General features: G+C 33.1%; 4 protein-coding genes across 5 annotated transcripts; 3 read left to right on the forward strand and 1 right to left on the reverse strand.

Annotated features, from left to right (window-relative positions):
• Window positions 1-379: 379 nt before the first annotated feature.
• LOC137814325 (auxin-responsive protein IAA13) lies at window positions 380-3451 on the forward strand. Of its 2 annotated transcripts, XM_090303764.1 has the most exons (6): window positions 383-518; window positions 593-644; window positions 1009-1343; window positions 2088-2223; window positions 2884-2945; window positions 3026-3383. In XM_090303764.1, exons 1-6 carry the CDS (start codon window positions 467-469, stop codon window positions 3076-3078), a joined length of 690 nt encoding a protein of 229 aa, XP_090159890.1. In that variant the 5' UTR covers window positions 383-466; the 3' UTR covers window positions 3079-3383. The 2 variants fall into 2 exon arrangements, with proteins under 2 accessions (XP_068473102.1, XP_090159890.1); XM_068617001.1 differs by having other exon boundaries at window positions 380-644; window positions 3026-3451.
• Window positions 3452-3732: 281 nt separating this feature from the next.
• EMB3141 (Pentatricopeptide repeat (PPR-like) superfamily protein) lies at window positions 3733-6498 on the forward strand. Its single transcript, XM_068617002.1, has one exon. The coding sequence runs from the start codon at window positions 4275-4277 to the stop codon at window positions 6345-6347; it is 2073 nt and encodes a 690-aa protein (XP_068473103.1). The 5' UTR covers window positions 3733-4274; the 3' UTR covers window positions 6348-6498.
• Window positions 6499-7134: 636 nt separating this feature from the next.
• On the reverse strand, window positions 7135-11039 carry LOC137814327 (uncharacterized). The gene is made up of 2 exons (XM_068617004.2): window positions 8009-11039; window positions 7135-7788 (listed from the first exon to the last, which is right to left on the reverse strand). Exons 1-2 carry the CDS (start codon window positions 10668-10670, stop codon window positions 7388-7390), a joined length of 3063 nt encoding a protein of 1020 aa, XP_068473105.1. The 5' UTR covers window positions 10671-11039; the 3' UTR covers window positions 7135-7387.
• Window positions 11040-18305: 7266 nt separating this feature from the next.
• Window positions 18306-19437, forward strand: LOC137814332 (photosystem II reaction center PSB28 protein, chloroplastic). The gene is made up of 2 exons (XM_068617016.2): window positions 18306-18571; window positions 18833-19437. Exons 1-2 carry the CDS (start codon window positions 18496-18498, stop codon window positions 19297-19299), a joined length of 543 nt encoding a protein of 180 aa, XP_068473117.1. The 5' UTR covers window positions 18306-18495; the 3' UTR covers window positions 19300-19437.
• Window positions 19438-19664: the final 227 nt, after the last annotated feature.

Here is a 19664-nt window from a genome sequence, read left to right on the forward strand (position 1 = left end):
ATAAACAAAATACAAATTTTAGGAAAAAAGATAATACGAATTTTAATGACATTTTCATATTCTACCACTTCTACGTCATGCTGTAGATGGCGGTCTCCTGCAGTATGGACAAACGCCAGGTGGCAAGAAGCACGATTGACACGTGGCAGTTTATTTATATGAAAACGACGTCGATGGTTACTTTTGTTGAGGTAAAGGACAGAAACATGGTATTTTGTGGAGCGTTTGTCGCAATGTCTTTGAAGCTAGTGTGGGCCCTACCACGGTTGCTAATTGCAACCACTTCTCCTAATTTCGAGGAATGATGATCAAAGCAGACACGTGGACCACACGGTAACGATTCTAAGACCCTTGTTCACCACGCCATTGTCTTCTTCCTCTTCTTCTTTGTTTTCACTCTTCAACTTCAGTATTCCACTCTTCACACACGCTTCTCATTACACCAGGTGTGCTTCAATGTCTAAAGATGATAACTCTTCACAGGATTCTTCATCTGATATTGAATTGGCTCTCTCCTTGACCCTCTCTCCCTATGCCCCAGCTTCCTCATTCAGTGGGATTACCATTCTCACTTCTGGAACCAAGAGACCTGTCTCTATTTCTGATTCTGGTTCTGATTCTGTTCTTCCTGCTACCTCTCCCAGGTAAATTACCTTAATACCAAATCACCCTCTTGTTTCTTTTGCTGTTTAATCTAGTATACTAATATGTTAAAAGGTCTAACTCACTTGATTCAAAAGTATATGAGAGTTGTTGTAAATATGTCTGCTATGTTTGGATCCAATTTCATTTATTCACCATTTGATATCTAAATCAAAATCTTAATGTTAATACATTCTTCATTGTGTTGTAATAATGATAGTATAGAACATATAAGAAACATTTCATAATATATAATACAGTGAAAGTCCACTTCCTAATATACATTGTTGATTCATGTGTTATTCTTGTTTGACTTGTGATGGAATTATCACTTCTGTTGTGATTGTGACTGATTTTTTTATGCAGACAAGTTGTTGGATGGCCTCCCCTTGGAGCATATAGAATGAACAACTATAATAGCCATGCAAAGTCACCAGCCACGGAAGTTTTCAATTCTACAGTTGACAAAAGAGCAAGCACTAGTACTGGGGTTAGGAAGAGTGCAGATGGTGGCAGTGATAGTAACAACACTGTTTCCAAGGAAAACGTAAATCTCAGGAATTCCCTGTTTGTGAAAGTAAAAATGGATGGAATACCAATTGGAAGGAAGGTTGATTTGAATGTTCATGGTTCCTATGAAACCTTAGCTCAAACTTTGGAGGAAATGTTTGAAGAATCAACTACAGTCCTCCCTAACAAAGGTAAAATTTCCTTTTGAAAAAAAATCCAAAAGTTTTCTCAACACTCAATACAAACTCTACAAAATAACAATCGAATAACTTAAAACAATCAAAATCTAAATGATCAACAGCTCCACATACTAAATGCAACAAAATTGAGAAGTTAATCAACCCATAAATCAAAACAACTAAAATCAAAAGGTAAATTTAATGCATTTAGGTATCATATACTTCAGTACCCGCCCCCAACCCCATTTAATAAGTAGGTGGAAAAGGGGTCTAACAAACAAATCCAACTCATGGGTTTTACCAGCTGGAATCCATTGGAATGGATTTTTTTGGCATGTCATGATGATAACTTCTTCCTCTTTTTTTCACTGTGCCAAATCTAAATTATGTGTTATTTACTATTGTTCAAAAGGTAGTTTGTACATGAATAGAAGGTTGAAAAGTTGACAAGCACATGTGGTTTAGCCTTTTACTCTGCCTTTTGTTTTATCTAATTGTGAATAAAATAGATATCTTGGTGTATACTCCATATTTTAGTAATCAAAATGTAACAAATTTCAAAGATACAGATCAAAGTACAAAACTACATAGCAACATTATATTCTGTTTTTATAAATAAAGTTCTGGTTTGGCTTATTTTTTTTCTGTTGGTGTGTAGTACATTTTGGTTTTGATAAATAACATAGAGTTTAATTTTGGCTATTCAATGTGCTTGACTCCTCTTTTCCCCCAATGGCGATGACATCATTGTAGTAGGATCAAATGGAGAAGATCATGGTACAATAGTTGGAGGAAATGGGCATTCAAAATGGCTGGATGGTTCTTCCGACTTTGTGCTCACTTATGAAGACAAGGAAGGAGATTGGATGCTCGTTGGAGATGTTCCTTGGTGGTAAGTATTCGGTTTGAACTCATCAATTACATTTTAGTTTTCAAAGTTTCTCTCCCTTTAAGTGCTGCATATCATTGACACATGCTCTATATTTTTCCATCCACCTAAAATTTGCATTGCTGATTGATTTTCAAATAGTATATGTGTATTGTTTCATTTGGTGTGGCAAACCTAAGAATGTGCGGTAGGAAGTCCATGCTGCTTTCTTGATGATTCCTAGCCCTTTTGAAAAATTACCTCTAATGGTAATAACTGAAAGAAGCAAACATGGTTATGCTCAGTATTATATGTTCTAAACCTTTATTTCTGCTACCCTTGTGTAGTTTGTGGGGTACCAGGATTCTATATGAAAAATTGATGGTGCCAGAAAGTAGCTACTAGCTACTATAAGGCTTAAATTAAATATATCACTATTTGCTACTGATTTGCACATCCTGTGTTTCATAACACTTAAGCTTCCATTCAGTGGACAATCCATCATATCAGAGTTTACCGGTCATGGTCTTTTCTGGAACAAGGGAAATGGTGTGAAAAATTGTAACCAGAACAAAAAGCATGAACTGTTGAGATTTGAGAAAGCAATTGATTTGTTGAGGTGTAGGACCTTTTGTTTTATCTTGTTTGATACTTTTCTACCTTGATCCTTGAAATTGCAATCAGGATGTTCCTTAACTCTGTGAGGAGGCTCAGAATCATGAGGACACATGAAGCTAATGGACTTGGTAAGTAGATTCATTATTATTCCTACCATTACCTCCCTTTACTCTTTTTTTCTTTCTCTAACTTAGTTACTTATGTGCAGCTCCAAGATTGGAAAGAAGAATAACAGATCGAAATGCAAGCTCATATAGATAATGTTCCCGTTTACAACTTTAAATCGCAAAACTTATGGCCTAAAACGTACAACACAAAAAGAATGAATATGTATGGGAGAAAAATCAGGAACAGGAATGTTAAGTAATACTGCGAAGTAATGGATTTTTGATATTTAAATAATCAAACCTCGTCTTTTTTTTTCTGGTTCAATTGAAAGGGTGGTTGTTAAATTTCTCTTGGTATATCACATAGAAGGCACAGGCGCCATACATTTGTAATATAAGTAATTTCTGTTTGTTCATAATGTAAATGTAAATGAGATGTTTGCTATCTCTCTTATCAAATTTTGATTTCTGTTATTGTATTTTGAATTTTCAGTTGAAATAAGAATTGTTTTCCCTGTTTTTCAGAACCACTGTTGAAAATAGTGTATAGGAATTTAAGATAAGTGGAAAGTTGATAAAAATAGTAAGATGGATATTATATAAGAAAAAAATTCATAAATTCATTATCTTATGATTTTGGGTTGAATGTGGTTATATTTCTTATATGAGTTTGTTCAAAATTTGTTGATGCCAAATTTGTTAAACGTCTAAACTAATCTACCTGTTTTACTTTATTTTTTCTTCTCCATGTTGAACACGCTTAACTTTTTTATAAGAACTTTGAGAACCCCAAGGGATTGCATACTATCTTGTACATTTCTTTGTCTAACAACAATGTTTAAGTAAAAAACAGCAAGTCCTCAAGCACAAGCAATCCAATGGAATTTAGAAAGAATAATTGGCCGGATTAATGGTTGTGAAATTTGAATTGATGCCCTTTTTTGTGGTGCTACAATTTTGATATAGACTTACCGGAATTGAGAACATGGACTAACGCAATGAAATAGGATTTTGATTTCAATTTATCAAAAAACCCAATGCACATAAACCAATGAAATCACAGAATAAAAAAACACACAATGCACAGAAAATGTTGCACCAATCGGAGAACTTTGGAAACAACGTCAGTGTTGACGCGTGGTGCATGTGGATGTTGCAAAAGTATTTAGTTGGTAACTACCAAACCTACCTGGGCGGAAACTTCAATGTTTCTGACGAGGTCTTGTTCCAAATCTCACTTTTTCCTATTTTTCACATTCACATCCATGTTCAAGTTCCCTTCCTCACTTCGAGGAATTGGGGGCACTCATTCTAATCCTCCCTCCTCGTTAACAGCATTTGTTATTGCCAATGGAAATTGCACTTTCTCTTCACAATTCCCAAACCCCACTTCTGGGTTCTTCATCTCCTGGGAACCTTTCCTCTTTGGGGCGTTGCTTTGCCTCAAAGGTAAGAGATTGGTGTCACCCCTTTTCCCGGATTTGTTGTTCCTCCATGGAACGAAGGCTGAAACCCAAACCAAAGAAAGTTGAGTATGTTGAAAGAGAAGTGACAGTTTTGGAGGGTACCCCGATCAGGAAACTGTCCTCTTTTAGGATTTGTTGTCAGATTGAGAAGTTGGTTTTGTGTAATAGGTACCGGGAGGCAATGGAGTTGTTTGAAATTTTGGAAGTTGGATATGATGGTTTCGATGTGGGTGGCAGCACCTATGATGCTTTGGTGAATGCTTGTGTCTGTTTGAGATCGATTCAAGGTGTTAAGAGGGTGTATAATTATATGATCAATAGTGGGTTTGAGCCTGATTTGTTTGTGATGAACAGGGTTTTGTTTATGCATGTGAAATGTGGTCTCATGCTTAAGGCATGGAAGCTGTTTGATGAAATGCCTGAGAGAAACGCGGTTTCGTGGATGACCATGATTGGTGGACTTGTAGATTGTGGGAATTTCTCTGAAGCTTTTAGGTTGTTTCTGTGTATGTGGGAAGAGTTTAATGATGGAAGATCTCGCACGTTTGTCACCATGATTCGTGCGTCGGCTGGATTGGGTCTTGTTCAAGTGGGAAGGCAGATTCATTCATGCGCTTTGAAAAGAGGGGTTGGTGATGATAATTTTGTGTCTTGTGCACTGATTGATATGTACAGTAAGTGTGGTAGCATCGATGATGCTCATTTTGTATTTGATCAAATGCCAGAGAAGACAACTGTAGGATGGAATTCCATTATTGCTAGCTATGCACTTCATGGTTATAGTGAGGAGGCTCTTAGTTTATACTTTGGCATGCGAGATAGCGGTGCTACAATAAATCATTTTACTATTTCAATAGTGTTAAGAATTTGTGTAAGATTGGCTTCTCTAGATCATGCAAAACAAGTGCATGCTGCTTTAGTTCGTCATGGTTATGGCACTGATATAGTGGCAAACACTGCACTTGTAGACTTCTATAGCAAATGGGGTAGGATGCAGGATGCCCAGCATGTTTTCAACAGGATGCGCTGCAAGAATGTCATATCTTGGAATGCATTGATTGGCGGATATGGTAACCACGGTCAAGGAGAAGAGGCTGTAGAGATGTTTGAGCAGATGCTTCAAGAAGGGATGATTCCTAACCATGTGACTTTCCTTGTTGTCTTATCTGCTTGTAGCCATTCAGGATTATCAGAAAGAGGTTGGGAGATTTTTCACTCTATGAGTAGAGATCACAAGGTTAAGCCCAGAGCAATGCATTATGCATGTATGATTGAACTATTAGGCTGGGAGGGCTTATTAGACGAAGCTTACGCACTAATAAGAAGTGCTCCTTTCAAACCAACCACAAACATGTGGGCAGCATTGTTGACAGCATGCAGAATGAACGAGAATCTAGAGCTGGGGAAGTTAGCTGCTGAAAAGCTTTATGGGTTGGAGCCCGAGAAGCTGTGTAATTATATATTGCTTCTGAACCTATACAACAGTTCTGGTAAATTGAAGGAAGCAGCAGGTGTTTTGCAGACCTTAAAGAGGAAGGGTTTAAGAATGCTTTCAGCATGTAGCTGGATTGAAGTCAAGAAACAACCTTATGCCTTCCTTTGTGGAGACAAATCTCATTCCCAAAGAAAGGAAATTTATGATAAGGTAGACAGCCTGATGGTTGAAATATCTAGGTATGGTTATGCCGTGGAGAATGAAACTTTGCTTCCTGATGTGGCTGAAGAGGATCAGCATATTCTAAAATACCACAGTGAAAAGCTGGCTATAGCTTTTGGACTTATCAACACTCCATATTGGACACCTTTGCAAATCACTCAGAGTCATCGTGTGTGTGGTGATTGCCATAGTGCAGTTAAACTTATAGCCAAGGTTACAGGACGAGAAATTGTGATAAAAGATGCTAGTAGATTTCACCATTTTAGAAATGGTAGTTGTTCTTGTGGTGACTATTGGTGATAACAAAATTGTATCATTCACGTCACAGTCCTATACAACGAGTAGCTAGCTGTCAGCTCACCTTAGCCTCACATTTACTTAGGATACAACTATAATACATGTAATTTATTGTGTGATCCGTTAATAAAAGTCCTATCTCTTTGTAGCGCTTTGCGCTTGCTTGTCATGTTTAATTTGTGTTTGTTATTGGTTTGGTTTGCTGAGGACTGACTAGCTAAAGGTTGCCTGATTTCGTTTTTGTAATTGGATAACATCTTTAAGCTCATAAAAACTTAAAATAAACTCAATACTTTGTAGTGTTGTGTTGTGAATGTCATTGATGCCAGAAATTGCAACCCTTGCACTATGTAGATCAACATTAAATTGCGCGTTAAATAGATTATTGTAAGTGCTTAATAGATTATAAGTATTGATAGATTCCATTGTTCACGTCACAAAAATTTAATGTCTAAAAGTCATTTAACAATTTTGGAGGATTAAAATAATATTTTTGTTTTTTAGGGACTAAAAAAGACATAATCCATATTTATGGAATTAAAAACTTAAACCTTTTAATTAATCATAAATAAAATTGAGTCTAGTACTTCAGAGTCCAGAGCAAATTTTTGTTTGAAGAGTTTAGTGCAAGAAAAGCACTATTTTCGTTGCTTATTTTTGTTTTTGTTGGTCAGGATTGAGATTATGAATTAAGGAAATCGTGCGTTGCTCAAGTGCACCGATCCAATGAATCTTTGTGAAAGAATCACGTTTATAAGTGTAAAGAAAAAAACTCAGACTAAGTTAATTACTTGTGTTTACTTCATCAGTACGTCTAGAGAGTTATTATTCCTATTCAAAGAACAATAGATACAATTGCTTTACCTTGGTTTCTGTTGAAATCTATGTCTCTGTACCAAAACCAGGATACAAAAGAAAATTTATTTGCAAAAATCAATACATCTTGATATACCAATTAATATTTTAAAGATACATGCGAATAGCTGATTACAAAATTACAGCTCTAAATAGGTTGATGAACAAGGATAAACTGATTTCAGCTTCTACATTAGGCCATTAACCGGTGATGTGCTAAAAACTGGTGACTCTTTGTTGTTAGCTGCTTCATTTCCACTGCTCTTTCTTCGAGGCTTAGCCTCTCCAAGCATCATAATGACATCCCTCATGGTTGGTCTGTCCTTGGGGAGCTTGGCTGTGCAAATAATTGCTATTCTTAGAACTAGAAGCATCTCTTCTACAACATGCCTGCTATTTCCTACACTGGGGTCTAATGCTTCTTCCAGTGATTTGTTGTCTCTAATCTTCATTCTAATCCACTCTACAATGTCTATTGACTCTCCAAAGTCTGGATCTAAAGGCCTCTTTCCTGTGAGAAGCTCCAACAAAACTACTCCATAACTGTAAACATCAATCTTCTCATCTACCTTCAAGGCATATCCATATTCTGCCAAATAGTAAATCATTGAAATGTCATGAATTTCTACATCTAAGGTAGAGCAAATATGAACATAGACAATCTTCACAAATATAAACATTTAATGATATGTTAATTGAAAGATACTTGCTCTAATGTATACGCTACATATCCTGCTTCATCTTAAGTGGTTTGGAAGCTAATGTAGCTATGAATTGATAAAGTAAGATGTATAGAACTAGTAACTCACCAGGGGCAATATAACCATAAGATCCAGCAACCATGGAGACTGTTTCATTCTTCTGGATCATCATCTTGGCTAAACCAAAATCTGCTATCCGTGCCTCAAGATTTGCATCAAGCAATATATTGTTTGACTTGATGTCTCGATGGATAACGGGGGGATGACAATCATGATGAAGATAAGCAAGTCCCTGTGCAACTCCTAGAGCTATGTTGTACCGTGAAACCCAGTCTACAAGCAATCTGGTTGCTTGTCTACCGTGCAAGGCTTCTCCTAGGTTGCCATTGTGCATAAATTCATAAACTATCATCACATCAATGTCATTATGAAGAAATCCTAATAGTCTAACAATGTTCCTATGCCTTAGTCTCCCTAAAAGATTCACCTCCCCCACAAGGTCATCACTACGTCCTACTTCAATATCAGTTCCTGTTCTCCATAATTTTTTCACTGCCACAACTGTGTTTGATTGCAGTACCTCAGCCTTATAAACAATCCCTGTGGCTCCCATGCCAATCACATTTGTTTCCTTGATGCAAGCTAGAATGTCAGTACTTGTAAAACCAAGCCGCTGAAATGCCATCAATCTCCAGGGCCATCCTTTGCTACCCTTGTAAAATCTTTCTCGGAAGCAAAACCCATCAGTGTACCATCTTAAGTACAAAGATCTACCTACCACAATCGCTATCCCAATAACTAGGATTGATGATATTCCAGTGATCCATGCTGTAATCATATGCTTTGTGCGTAAGCTTCTTTGCCTTGAGGAGTATGCAGAGTTTTGGTCACATGGAGGGAGGACACCACCACATAGGCCAAGATTGCCCACAAGATCATTCGGGTTTACAGTTCTTAGTATTCCATTCGCTGGGACTGGGCCTTCTAGCTTATTGTATGAGACATTGAGTGCTTCAAGAGCTGGAGATATTCCAAAGCTTTCAGGTATTTGGCCTGTCAGAGAATTGTTGGAAAGGTCAACCATGGCCAATGAAGGCATCTTAGCTAAAGATTTTGGGATTTCACCAGTCAATTGGTTGTTTTGGAGGTTCAAATTTACCAACTTCTGACATGAAGCAATGCTTGCTGGAATGCTTCCAGATAGATGATTTGATGAGAGATCAAGAACTGCAAGGGATGGACAGTCCTGGAATTGGTCTGGGATTTCACCTTCCAAGTTGTTGTTGGAGACCATGAAAGCCTGCAGGTTTGGAATGGAAAGGACGGTGGAGGGAAGAGAAGAGTGAAGTTTGTTTCTTGAGAGATCAATGAAGGAAAGGGATGTGGAAGAAGCAATGTCATCAGGAATTCCACCAGAAAGACTATTGTTAGCCAATTCTAACCTTTGAAGCTTCCCAAGCTTGCCAAGACCCACAGGAACTGTCCCTGAAAGAAAATTGTTGTGAATTCGAACACGTACAAGTGAAAAACACGTTGATAGGCTTGATGGAATTGGACCAGAGAAGGCATTGTTGAATAGTATAAGCTTGGTGAGATTGCCCTGGCTGCAAAGAGTTTCTGGAATCTCTCCAGAGAAAGAATTGGATGACACATCCAACCATTGCAATGGTGAATTCTTTCCAAGGTTTCTTGGCAATGGCCCTGACAAAGAATTGTTCCATAGCTCAAGTACCTCCAGTTGTGGTAAATCTCCAAAGCCAGAAGGCACAGGACCTGTCAGCTGGTTGCCCATCAAGTTGAGAAGTTTTAAATTCTTCAGCTGACTTATTTCAGCCGGAATTTGTCCTGACAACATGTTATCAGAAAGATCCAGCAACTGCAAAGAAGTCATATTGCCAATTGCTGCTGGAATTCTGTCTTCAAAATTGTTGTTGTATAAGAAAACTGTATTCAACAACTTGAGCTTTCCCAATACACCTGGAATCTCACCACCAAGATTGGCTACTGCTAAATCAAGATACTTAAGATTGGTGAGGTTGCCAAACTCTTCTGGAATGACACCTTCAAATTCATTATATCCAAGGATCATATACTCCAGTGATGAAAGTTGTCCCAGCTCTCCAGGAATTTTACCAGTGAGATTGTTCCCTGATAGACCAAGGAACCTCAACTTATGCAAGTTACTGAATGATTTTGGAACTGACCCTACAAAAAAGCTGCCTCTGAGATCAAGCACCTCTAAGGAGGAGGCATTTCCAAGGTCCTCAGGAAGAGAACCTGAGAATTCATTGCTGGATGCATTTAAAGTCATGAGTCTCCATGCTCTTCCAAGGCCTAATGGAAAGTCACCAACGAAGAAATTTTGGCTCACATCAAGTTTGTTAAGTGTGGTGAGATTGGCTAAGGATTTTGGCAATGGTGATGAAAAAGCATTGCAACACAAGTTGAGAGAGGTAAGACTTTTAAGTCTTTGTATAACATTGGATACTGTACCACTGAGATTCTTGTGGGAGAGATCAAGCTCCTCAACGGCTCCAGCTGAGTTGCATTTGATGCCAGTCCAGCTACAATGAGATGCATCCTTTCCCGGTGCTTTGTCATGCAGTTTCCAATCCCGAAGAGTGTTTAATGGATCAATGAGACTTGCTTTTATAGAAAGCAAAGTCGATACTTCATCATTTACAGCAGCAGAGAAACCATAGGAGGAACAACCAATGTAGCAAAAGAAGATGAAAAGCTGGATTTTCATTTGGTTCTTGATCTTCTTCATGCTGTTTGATTAATGGTTCACTTGTCCATCATTTGCATTCTTGTGAAACGAGGGAGACGGTTGTGAGGATGGACACAACACTGACAGAGAGTAATATGTGCAATTTGTGAAAAATGGTTTAAAGAAGAACTGCATATGGATGTGATTCTGTATATTATATGACCAATAAATAAACCAGAAAACAGTAGTTTCGGTTTAAGAACTAGTCAGATTTATGAAGTGGTATTTCAAAGAAGCTAGTAGTGCACCACAGTGTATGTAAAGACAGGTGAAGCTTTGGATCTATTACAAGTTTATCCGTCATAAAACATGGGAGAATATGGCTCTTAATGTTGTTTAAGTTTCTACTTCTTCATCTTTTGCTTGTCCTTGTCAATTTGAAGAGGGATAATGCAGTTAATTTGTTTTATTTAAAAAACTTTATCTCTTGTTTGTTTATTACAAATTCCTTTTACGGTAATCAAATTCTTGCTAACATGATTGTTAGCGAAGGAATGTGAAATTTAAAATCTTCTCCACATAGATCAGAAGACTGATCCACAATGGCCTTAAGATTTTATATTTCTTTTCTAGCAGTTAATACTAATAAATGTAATCATAATAATTACTGACCCCATCTCCGAGTTACTTTTCCAATTAAACTATCAGAACACTAGATCTCACAGCTTCACAAACATAGACATCAATTCCACAATCTATAGTTGAGATCAACCAGATGCGGGAAACGAGAAAAAAGTGAGGTAAAAATATAGAAGAATATGGCATCCAGATTAACACAGTACTACACTGTTAAAGTGTTAAAGGGAACTTTATTTTCAACCTCCTCTGAGCTTTATGGTTTTGTTTTCAGACAATAAGCATTGTCTAAAGCATCTTTCTCAGTAAATTAAATACAACTTTTTTGTTAAGCCGCTTTAAGTGTGTTCCATCGCTATGAGTGTGAAAATGCACTTTCAAGTTCGAGCTGATTGAAGGGTAACTTCTAAGTATGACAAAGATTCAGAAATGATGCATTAGTGGGCCAACTAACATATGGTTAATGTAGGATCCACCAAAGAACATTGATGTGCTTGTGATTATCTTAACATCAAATTCCAAACCAGTCATGTGATGATGAGAATAGCTTTTAACACACAGAGAAAAATCATGCCCCTGTATATTTTTTTTAAGTCCACTAGGAAGGGCTAGAAAGGAAAGGAAGAAAAAAAGACACACGGGTGGGAAAGGGAGAAAGATGAAAATAAAAAAGAATAAAGAAAAGATCTGAAACACCACCCATCATGCACTTGATGGTTTTAGGCTCATCAATGTTAATTATTCATTATGATTTTGATGAGGGAATCTTTCCATGTTATAGGGTGAAAGAAACTTGAAAATAAGACAAGTTCTACCACCCATTAACTTAAAAAAATTAAAATGCATGGGCCACAAAAATATAAAGGGTATTTTTAAACTAGTGCATGGCTTGTACACTCAATTGACCATTGGTGAAATAGTAGAAGCAGATGCAATGTGCCAGAATAAATCTTCAATTGCATCCGGGAATTAATGGTCCTTGTTTTTTCTAGACTTTAGAGTAGGTTTGTTTATTTGTTTTTTGTTTTTCATAAAACATAAACCAGTCTTTTAGATGAAGAAATTAACAAGTGTTAGATGAAGATAGGAACATGTTCATAATAATGGAGAATAAACTATGAGGGGAATTGGCAAACAGAAGAAAATGGGAGAAAAGTGCAGCTCTAGATCAATCATGGTCTGAGCCTACCAACTGCCACTTCTCATATAAAATAGATTTCTTCTTTTCATTTCTCTCTTTCAATATTCACATGCACACATGGTGTGGACTGCTATAACAAGAGATTAATTTAGTGACAATATTTGTGCCCTTCCTATTGCTTAGATCACATCTGATGCTGAGACAGATGGAAGCCATGTGAAATAGCAGCTTCCTAGTGAAGTACGTTCTTCCTTATTATTGGAGAGAGACAAACAAATGAGAAGTTCAAATATTTAAAATATGTTTGTATTGAAATTGTCTGATGGTTATTCCATCTCACATTTCTTTGGTGGAGAATGGAGAGAGGTTAGAACTGAAAAAACTTTGATTAGTTGAGTCCAAATGCCTTGGTGACAAGAAAAACCAGAACCAGCTTTCACCATTTAATAAAAAATGGAAAGAAAAAGAGAACCATTTTGCAGACAGCGAAGAGATGCCACAATGGGATCATGGTGCTCCTAATTGCACATGCAGCACGTGCATGTGACGTGGCTCAGACTTCTATTGCTTTGGAAAATCATTCCTAGGTTTCCTTTGCTTCATCAAACCAAGAACTGGATTTTGGGCTTCCATTATATCTAGAACCCTAAATGGATATATATCTCTTGCACCAAACCAGGTTCCAATTAGGGTTTAAAACTTCTTCTTATTATTAATCTGATAAAAAAAAATGCTCAACTTTGCAGTATATAGTATCAATAGAAACACCAAATGAGAACTAACAAATTTGGTAATTTAATATCTAATTGAAAAATAAAAATATTAGTTTGTATTTCAATCAGAAATTTTATTAACCTCAAATTATTTAAACAAAGATTTCAATAAATCCGTATTTTTCTTTAATTTTAAAATATCTTATTTGAATAAAAAAAACTTTAAATTATTAGTTTGAATATCATTTAATTTTCAGCATATGATTAGAGAGAAGAAAGAGGAGAGAGGAAAGAAAAGAAAGATAGAGAGAAATTGGATATAAAGAATTTTCAGTTCTTATTTTTTTAATAAAATAAAAATTGTATTCTATGTACTTAAAATATTTTAAATAATTATTATAATTTTAACTACTATTCAAACAATATCTTATTAAAGCTGATGGAAAAAGACCAAAGTATATCTTTAGTTAAGATCTTAATTAATTACTTAAGGTTTGGTTCTCGCGTTACATTTTCGTCGAATAAAATTTAAATAATAAAAAATGTAAATTTTGATGATAGAGATTTTCATTAAAGAGAGTTCAAGTAAAAATCTCCCTAAAAAATATTCGTCCCCTACTCATAAGAACAAATAAATCCTAAATAAGAACCAAAATATAAAAAAAGTCATAATCTTAAATAAATTATATGAAATTAGTGTAAAATAATTTTTTAAACAAGGACACTCTTCAATCTTGAGAAAAGTCTCAAATTCAATATTAACTTATAAGATATATAACTTTTTACAGAGAAAACTCTTCCACTGTTTCTTTAGTATTTAATGTATGATTTTCTTAAAATAATTCTTAAATTAATAAAATTATATAAATATTTATTAAATTAGTTTCTGAACTGATATAGTTTACTAACATTAAGGGACTAATTTCGAAAAAAAATAACACCAGGTTAAAAAAAATTAACACTTGAAGGATTGTTTAACGTGATGTTTAATAATTGTAAGAATTATTTATGTAATTTAATTAGTTTAAAGACTATTTAGAAAAAAAAGGTAATATTTCAAGACCAAATTAAAATGTTTATCCGCTTTTATATGTGAGTATTATAGGAATTGTTGTTATATGGATGAAAATAGATTAATCAAAGGCCAAATACTTAAACTGTAGGTTAGGATTATGAATCAAAAAGATAATTTAAATTTAGTTCATTTATTTATATGAGTCAAATGTAAAGCTTGAATTTGGCTTGACTAAAAAGTATGAAACTTAGATTTTACTCATTTAACTAATTCATGACCAAATTATATGTTCTCATCTATTTTTCCTTTGAATAAATTTTATTTATCAGTTTAGAATTTAATAAAAAAAATAAAAGTACAATTATATATAAAAGTATTATTTTGTATTCATAAAGACTCTTAAGATTTGGAAATTAATATTTTTATGATGAATGTTAGAAAGTTTTAGAAAGTTGTGGTAACCTATTTAAAATATGATCTCTAAAACTAAACTTACGTAAATAATATATGAGAAGGTAGTAAAGAAAATTATAATTTTTCAAGTATAATAAATAAAGTTGCAATTCTTCATATAATACGTACATAAATTATTTCGAGCTACTAGCATTAATTCTACAAAAAAAAAAACCTTCATTATAACTCCTTTAAATAATTAGATCTTATTTTAAACTTAACTTACAGAAACAAATTTGATAGAACATCAAATAATCAAAGCTTAATAATTCACAAATTTAGATAACTCGTTTGCATTCCTAATTATCTTATCTTTGGAAATAATTAGTCGATAGACAAAATTCCTCCACTACTTGTTAGGCCAATTTTTAAATTGAAATACACCAAAATTAATTAAGATCGAATTAACATATATTTTAAGAATTTATGCATCTTGCATAATGTAGTAAAATTTGAAAAGTATTACCTTATGTATTCTACAATCCAGAATATATTTTTTCTTTAAAAAATACATTCTAAATTATAGAAGAATCTGGAGGTATTTTCGGATCCAAAAATATTTATTCGATTACATAATTCAAAATTAATTAAAATATATGTACTTTCAAATTAGACAATTCAAAACTTGCTGCCAAATTTGTAATTATGTTTTTTTTTTTATTATTTGGTTTTGGTGTCTGTGAGGCCTATGAAACGCACCAATGTCACTCTTTTGTAATTTGAAAGGGGAGGCTTTGATCTAGGCAGATGTTCCTTTTGTTTAGGTTTAGGTTATCAAAACCCTATTTATTTGTCAAGTTTTTTATTTTGTTTTTTAAGAACTTTTGTAACGGGTTAGAGTACTTTTAATACTTCTATTTATTCTATTTTTTTCATAAAAAATTACTATCAAATATATTAATTATTTAATTAATTGAGTTTGTTCTTAATTAATTAAATTAAATTTTTTATCTGATTATAAACTTTCATAATCTCAATATTTTTATTTATTTTTGGTATATGTCTCCACTTACTTTACAAATTGGTGTGAAGATTTCCTAATTTTCAAAATAGTATCAAGGGTTATGTTGTTCTCTTAGTGCATTTTGCTTACATATGTATGCTATGATTATTTATACTTAAATTATAAAATAGATTGTTTCTATCTATCTTTACCCTATTATTATAGTTTAATTATCTCTATAAATATTCAAATCTTTTAAATTTAAAATATTTAAAAAATATACATTTATTACTTTGTGATAAATTTGTTTTATTAAAGATACTAAGATAACTAAAGAAATATGAGATAAAATCTAAACTAAATTTTGTATTGTAACATGTATAAGGGACATAAATAATGATTTCATTGCTAAACTTAACATTACAAAATGACAGGCATTTTGATAGTGAAACAATTATTTTAGATTCATCACTTAAAGTAGAAAATAATAGGTTATATATATATATATATATATATATATATATATATATATATATAGGATTTATTCCCATTTTGTATTCATATTTTTGTCTTTAATTATTTTTTAAATTCTAGCATTTTGAACCTCAAAATTATCATTTTGTTACCAGTGCCAAAAAAACGAAAAAATAGTAGAGATAAACTATTCATCCACTAAAAAATTATTTACTTTACAACTTTTTTTTCCTTTATGCAACATATAATTTATATTGGTTTTCTAACTTCATTTTCATTAAAATTATAGATTACAAATCAAATATAGAAAAAAATAATACATATAATTTTATTTTAAAAAATATAAAATTAATACAAATACTAATTTTAACTAAGATAAAGGCTATTGTGTGCCCGCTAGTTTAATTAAACAATATAATATTTTGTTTATTTTCATACATACTTTAAAGAAATAGATAAAAAATAAATAATTTTTTTCATAAATAAATTAAAATTTAAAATCTGTTTGATTTTAGATAAATTAGTTCCAATATAAAGTAATTTTAATTTATAAATAAATAATATTTTTCAAACACGCTCACGCATCTAATGATTTTGTATACTTTTATAATAATATTTGTTTTAAAAGCACAACAGCAATGATTTATAATTAATTGAAAGTTTTTCTTTTGTTTTATATCACAATTTTTCCTATAGGAGCATAAATTAATTATTTTACAGGATTATAACTATTTTTGTTTTTTGACACCAGTATTTTAAAGTTTGTTTCACCTTTAAAGTGAAAGTAAACTTATTTATTGGATTAATAAAATTCTTGATTATAAGAATAAAATTATTTCTCTATTCACAATCAGAAAAACACGTCAATTACATACTATCAAAATTAGTAAAAAAAATTATACTTATTATATTATTACTAATATAATTTATATTTATTATTAATAATAATAATTATAATAATATAAATTATATCAATAATAATAATATAAATTATATCAATAATAATAATATAAATTATAATAATAATAATAATAAAAATTATATTCATATTATTAATATTATTAATATTTTTAATAATAATAAGTATAATAAAAATCATAATAATATTAAAGAATTTGTCGGAGGGATGTAGTGGTTAAAGTTTCTATTTACATACGGAATAAAATTCGTATATAATATTGATTTTATATACGGATTTTTATCCGTATGTAATAATCCGTATATAATTTCCGTTTATTTTGTAGTGATTTTGAAAATATATATTTATGTCTAACATCCTATGAGGCTCAGACACTTCTATCAAATGGCGTATCCGTATCGGATACACGTATCGGTGTTGACACTCGTAGAACACTTATCGGTGAAATGTTCATTTCAAAAAATATTTATTGGATTTTTTAAAATTTTAGCACGGTTCTAACACAATTTTAAAATGTATAAATACAATAATTTTATAAAAACTCAAATTTATTGTGTAAATTTTTATTATGATTATAAAAATAAGGAACAATTTTTTTTGAACCAGTCATGAAGAATATTTTCCTGTTCTCTCTCAACAGAATTTAAAACATACTTTTGCACATAATTATATAATATATAGATCCGTGTCACCCGTCCTACATTTTAGTGATTATACTTATCTCCGTATCCGTATCGTGTCATATCCATATATGTACTATATAGCTAATAGAGCATTAGTAAGAGCGGAAAAATCTTGAATTGAAATAAAAATTGCAAAAAAATTCTTAAAGGTTATATGAAACAGGAAACTAGCAAAAATTAAATTAAAAAAAAAATCTTAAAATACTACAATGAGATGTTCTTCTTCCATCATACTGTGGTGTGCCATGTCAGCATGTGAATCTGATATGAGCCATTGAATCCAATCACAGTGTCAGTCTAACCTACACACAAACAACAATTTTTTTTAACCAGTCATGAAGAATATTTTCCTGTTCTCTCTCAACAGAATTTAAAACATACTTTTGCACATAATTATATAATATATAGATCCGTGTCACCCGTCCTACATTTTAGTGATTATACTTATCTCCGTATCCGTATCGTGTCATATCCATATATGTACTATATAGCTAATAGAGCATTAGTAAGAGCGGAAAAATCTTGAATTGAAATAAAAATTGCAAAAAAATTCTTAAAGGTTATATGAAACAGGAAACTAGCAAAAATTAAATTAAAAAAAAATCTTAAAATACTACAATGAGATGTTCTTCTTCCATCATACTGTGGTGTGCCATGTCAGCATGTGAATCTGATATGAGCCATTGAATCCAATCACAGTGTCAGTCTAACCTACACACAAACAACCATTTTTCCAAAACCTCAAATTTTGTTTCATCAAATGAATGGCTCTCTTTGTTACACATATACTACTTTGTTCTGTCAATAACCTCACAACACAACACAATGCTACTTCTCTCTTTCATTTATAATTACTACACTACACTACACAACACAAGACACAATTCTTCACAACTCCTCTCTCCATAATGGCATCTTCTTTCTATTCCCTCACATTCTCCTCCTCCCTGTTAAAAACTCTAAACAACTCACCTTCATCTTCAGGTACATTTATCTCCTCTAACTACATTTTTTTTCTTCTTTTTTTGAAAGGATTTTGCATTTCTGTTCCATTAAGTGTAAACAAATAGTAGGGGTGATGAAACTAAGCTGCATATTGTATGAGCCGTCATTGAATTTCTACCATCATGAATTCATGCCTTTATTAAAATTCACAATTTTGAAGGTTTTGGGAGTTTTGAAGTAGTATTCTGCTTATATGGTCTGATGTTGTTCGTGGCTAACATGATAATCTTGTGTTTTCAGTCCCATCTATGATTTTTCATCACAGCAGACACTCTTCATTCACTGGCCAATCTGTAAACCTGCCACGTTTGAGGTTATCCAAGCTAAAGCAAAAGACTCCAAAACACATGCCTGCTATCATGATGGCCAAACCAGCCATACAGTTCATTAAGGGAACTGATGAACAGACAATACCAGATGTGAGGCTTACTACATCACGTGATGGAACAAATGGCATGGCAATCTTCAACTTTGATCAACCCTCAGTTTTTGATTCTTCTCGTGAAGTTGGTGATATCACTGGTTTATACATGGTTGATGAGGAAGGAGTCCTTCAGTCTGTTGATGTGAGTGCTAAGTTTGTCAATGGAAAGCCCTCAGGAATTGAAGCCAAGTATGTGATGCGGACTCCACGAGATTGGGACAGATTCATGAGATTTATGGAACGATATTCTGATGCAAATGGTTTGCAATTCATTAAAAAATAAGTTAATGTGGAATACCTTCTGTCTTCTACCCTTTTGTCATGCTAATTTTTTACGCTAATAGTCTCATACATAACCCTTCTGAGATCCAATATTTATCGAAAAAAGGTGCTTGGCATGCTGCCAAACTGTTCTACTTGACACTACTTGTGCTTCAATGGCTCCCTCCCTCTTTGTCCATAATTTTCCACATTGTTAACAATCACAACTAAACTGTGACCATAATTTAAAACCTTGCTCCCAACTTTATAGCTTGTTTATGGCCTGAGTGAGTGCCTATTTCCTTCTATCATTTTTTAACATCTTTTGCCTATAGAAAAGAATATTAATGGGATATTTTGTGCGAACTTTGAACATTTTGATGGATA

Source organism: Phaseolus vulgaris, chromosome 1 (assembly GCF_051622355.1).
Source record: "Phaseolus vulgaris cultivar YP4 chromosome 1, ASM5162235v1, whole genome shotgun sequence".
Lineage (NCBI taxonomy): Eukaryota > Viridiplantae > Streptophyta > Magnoliopsida > Fabales > Fabaceae > Phaseolus > Phaseolus vulgaris.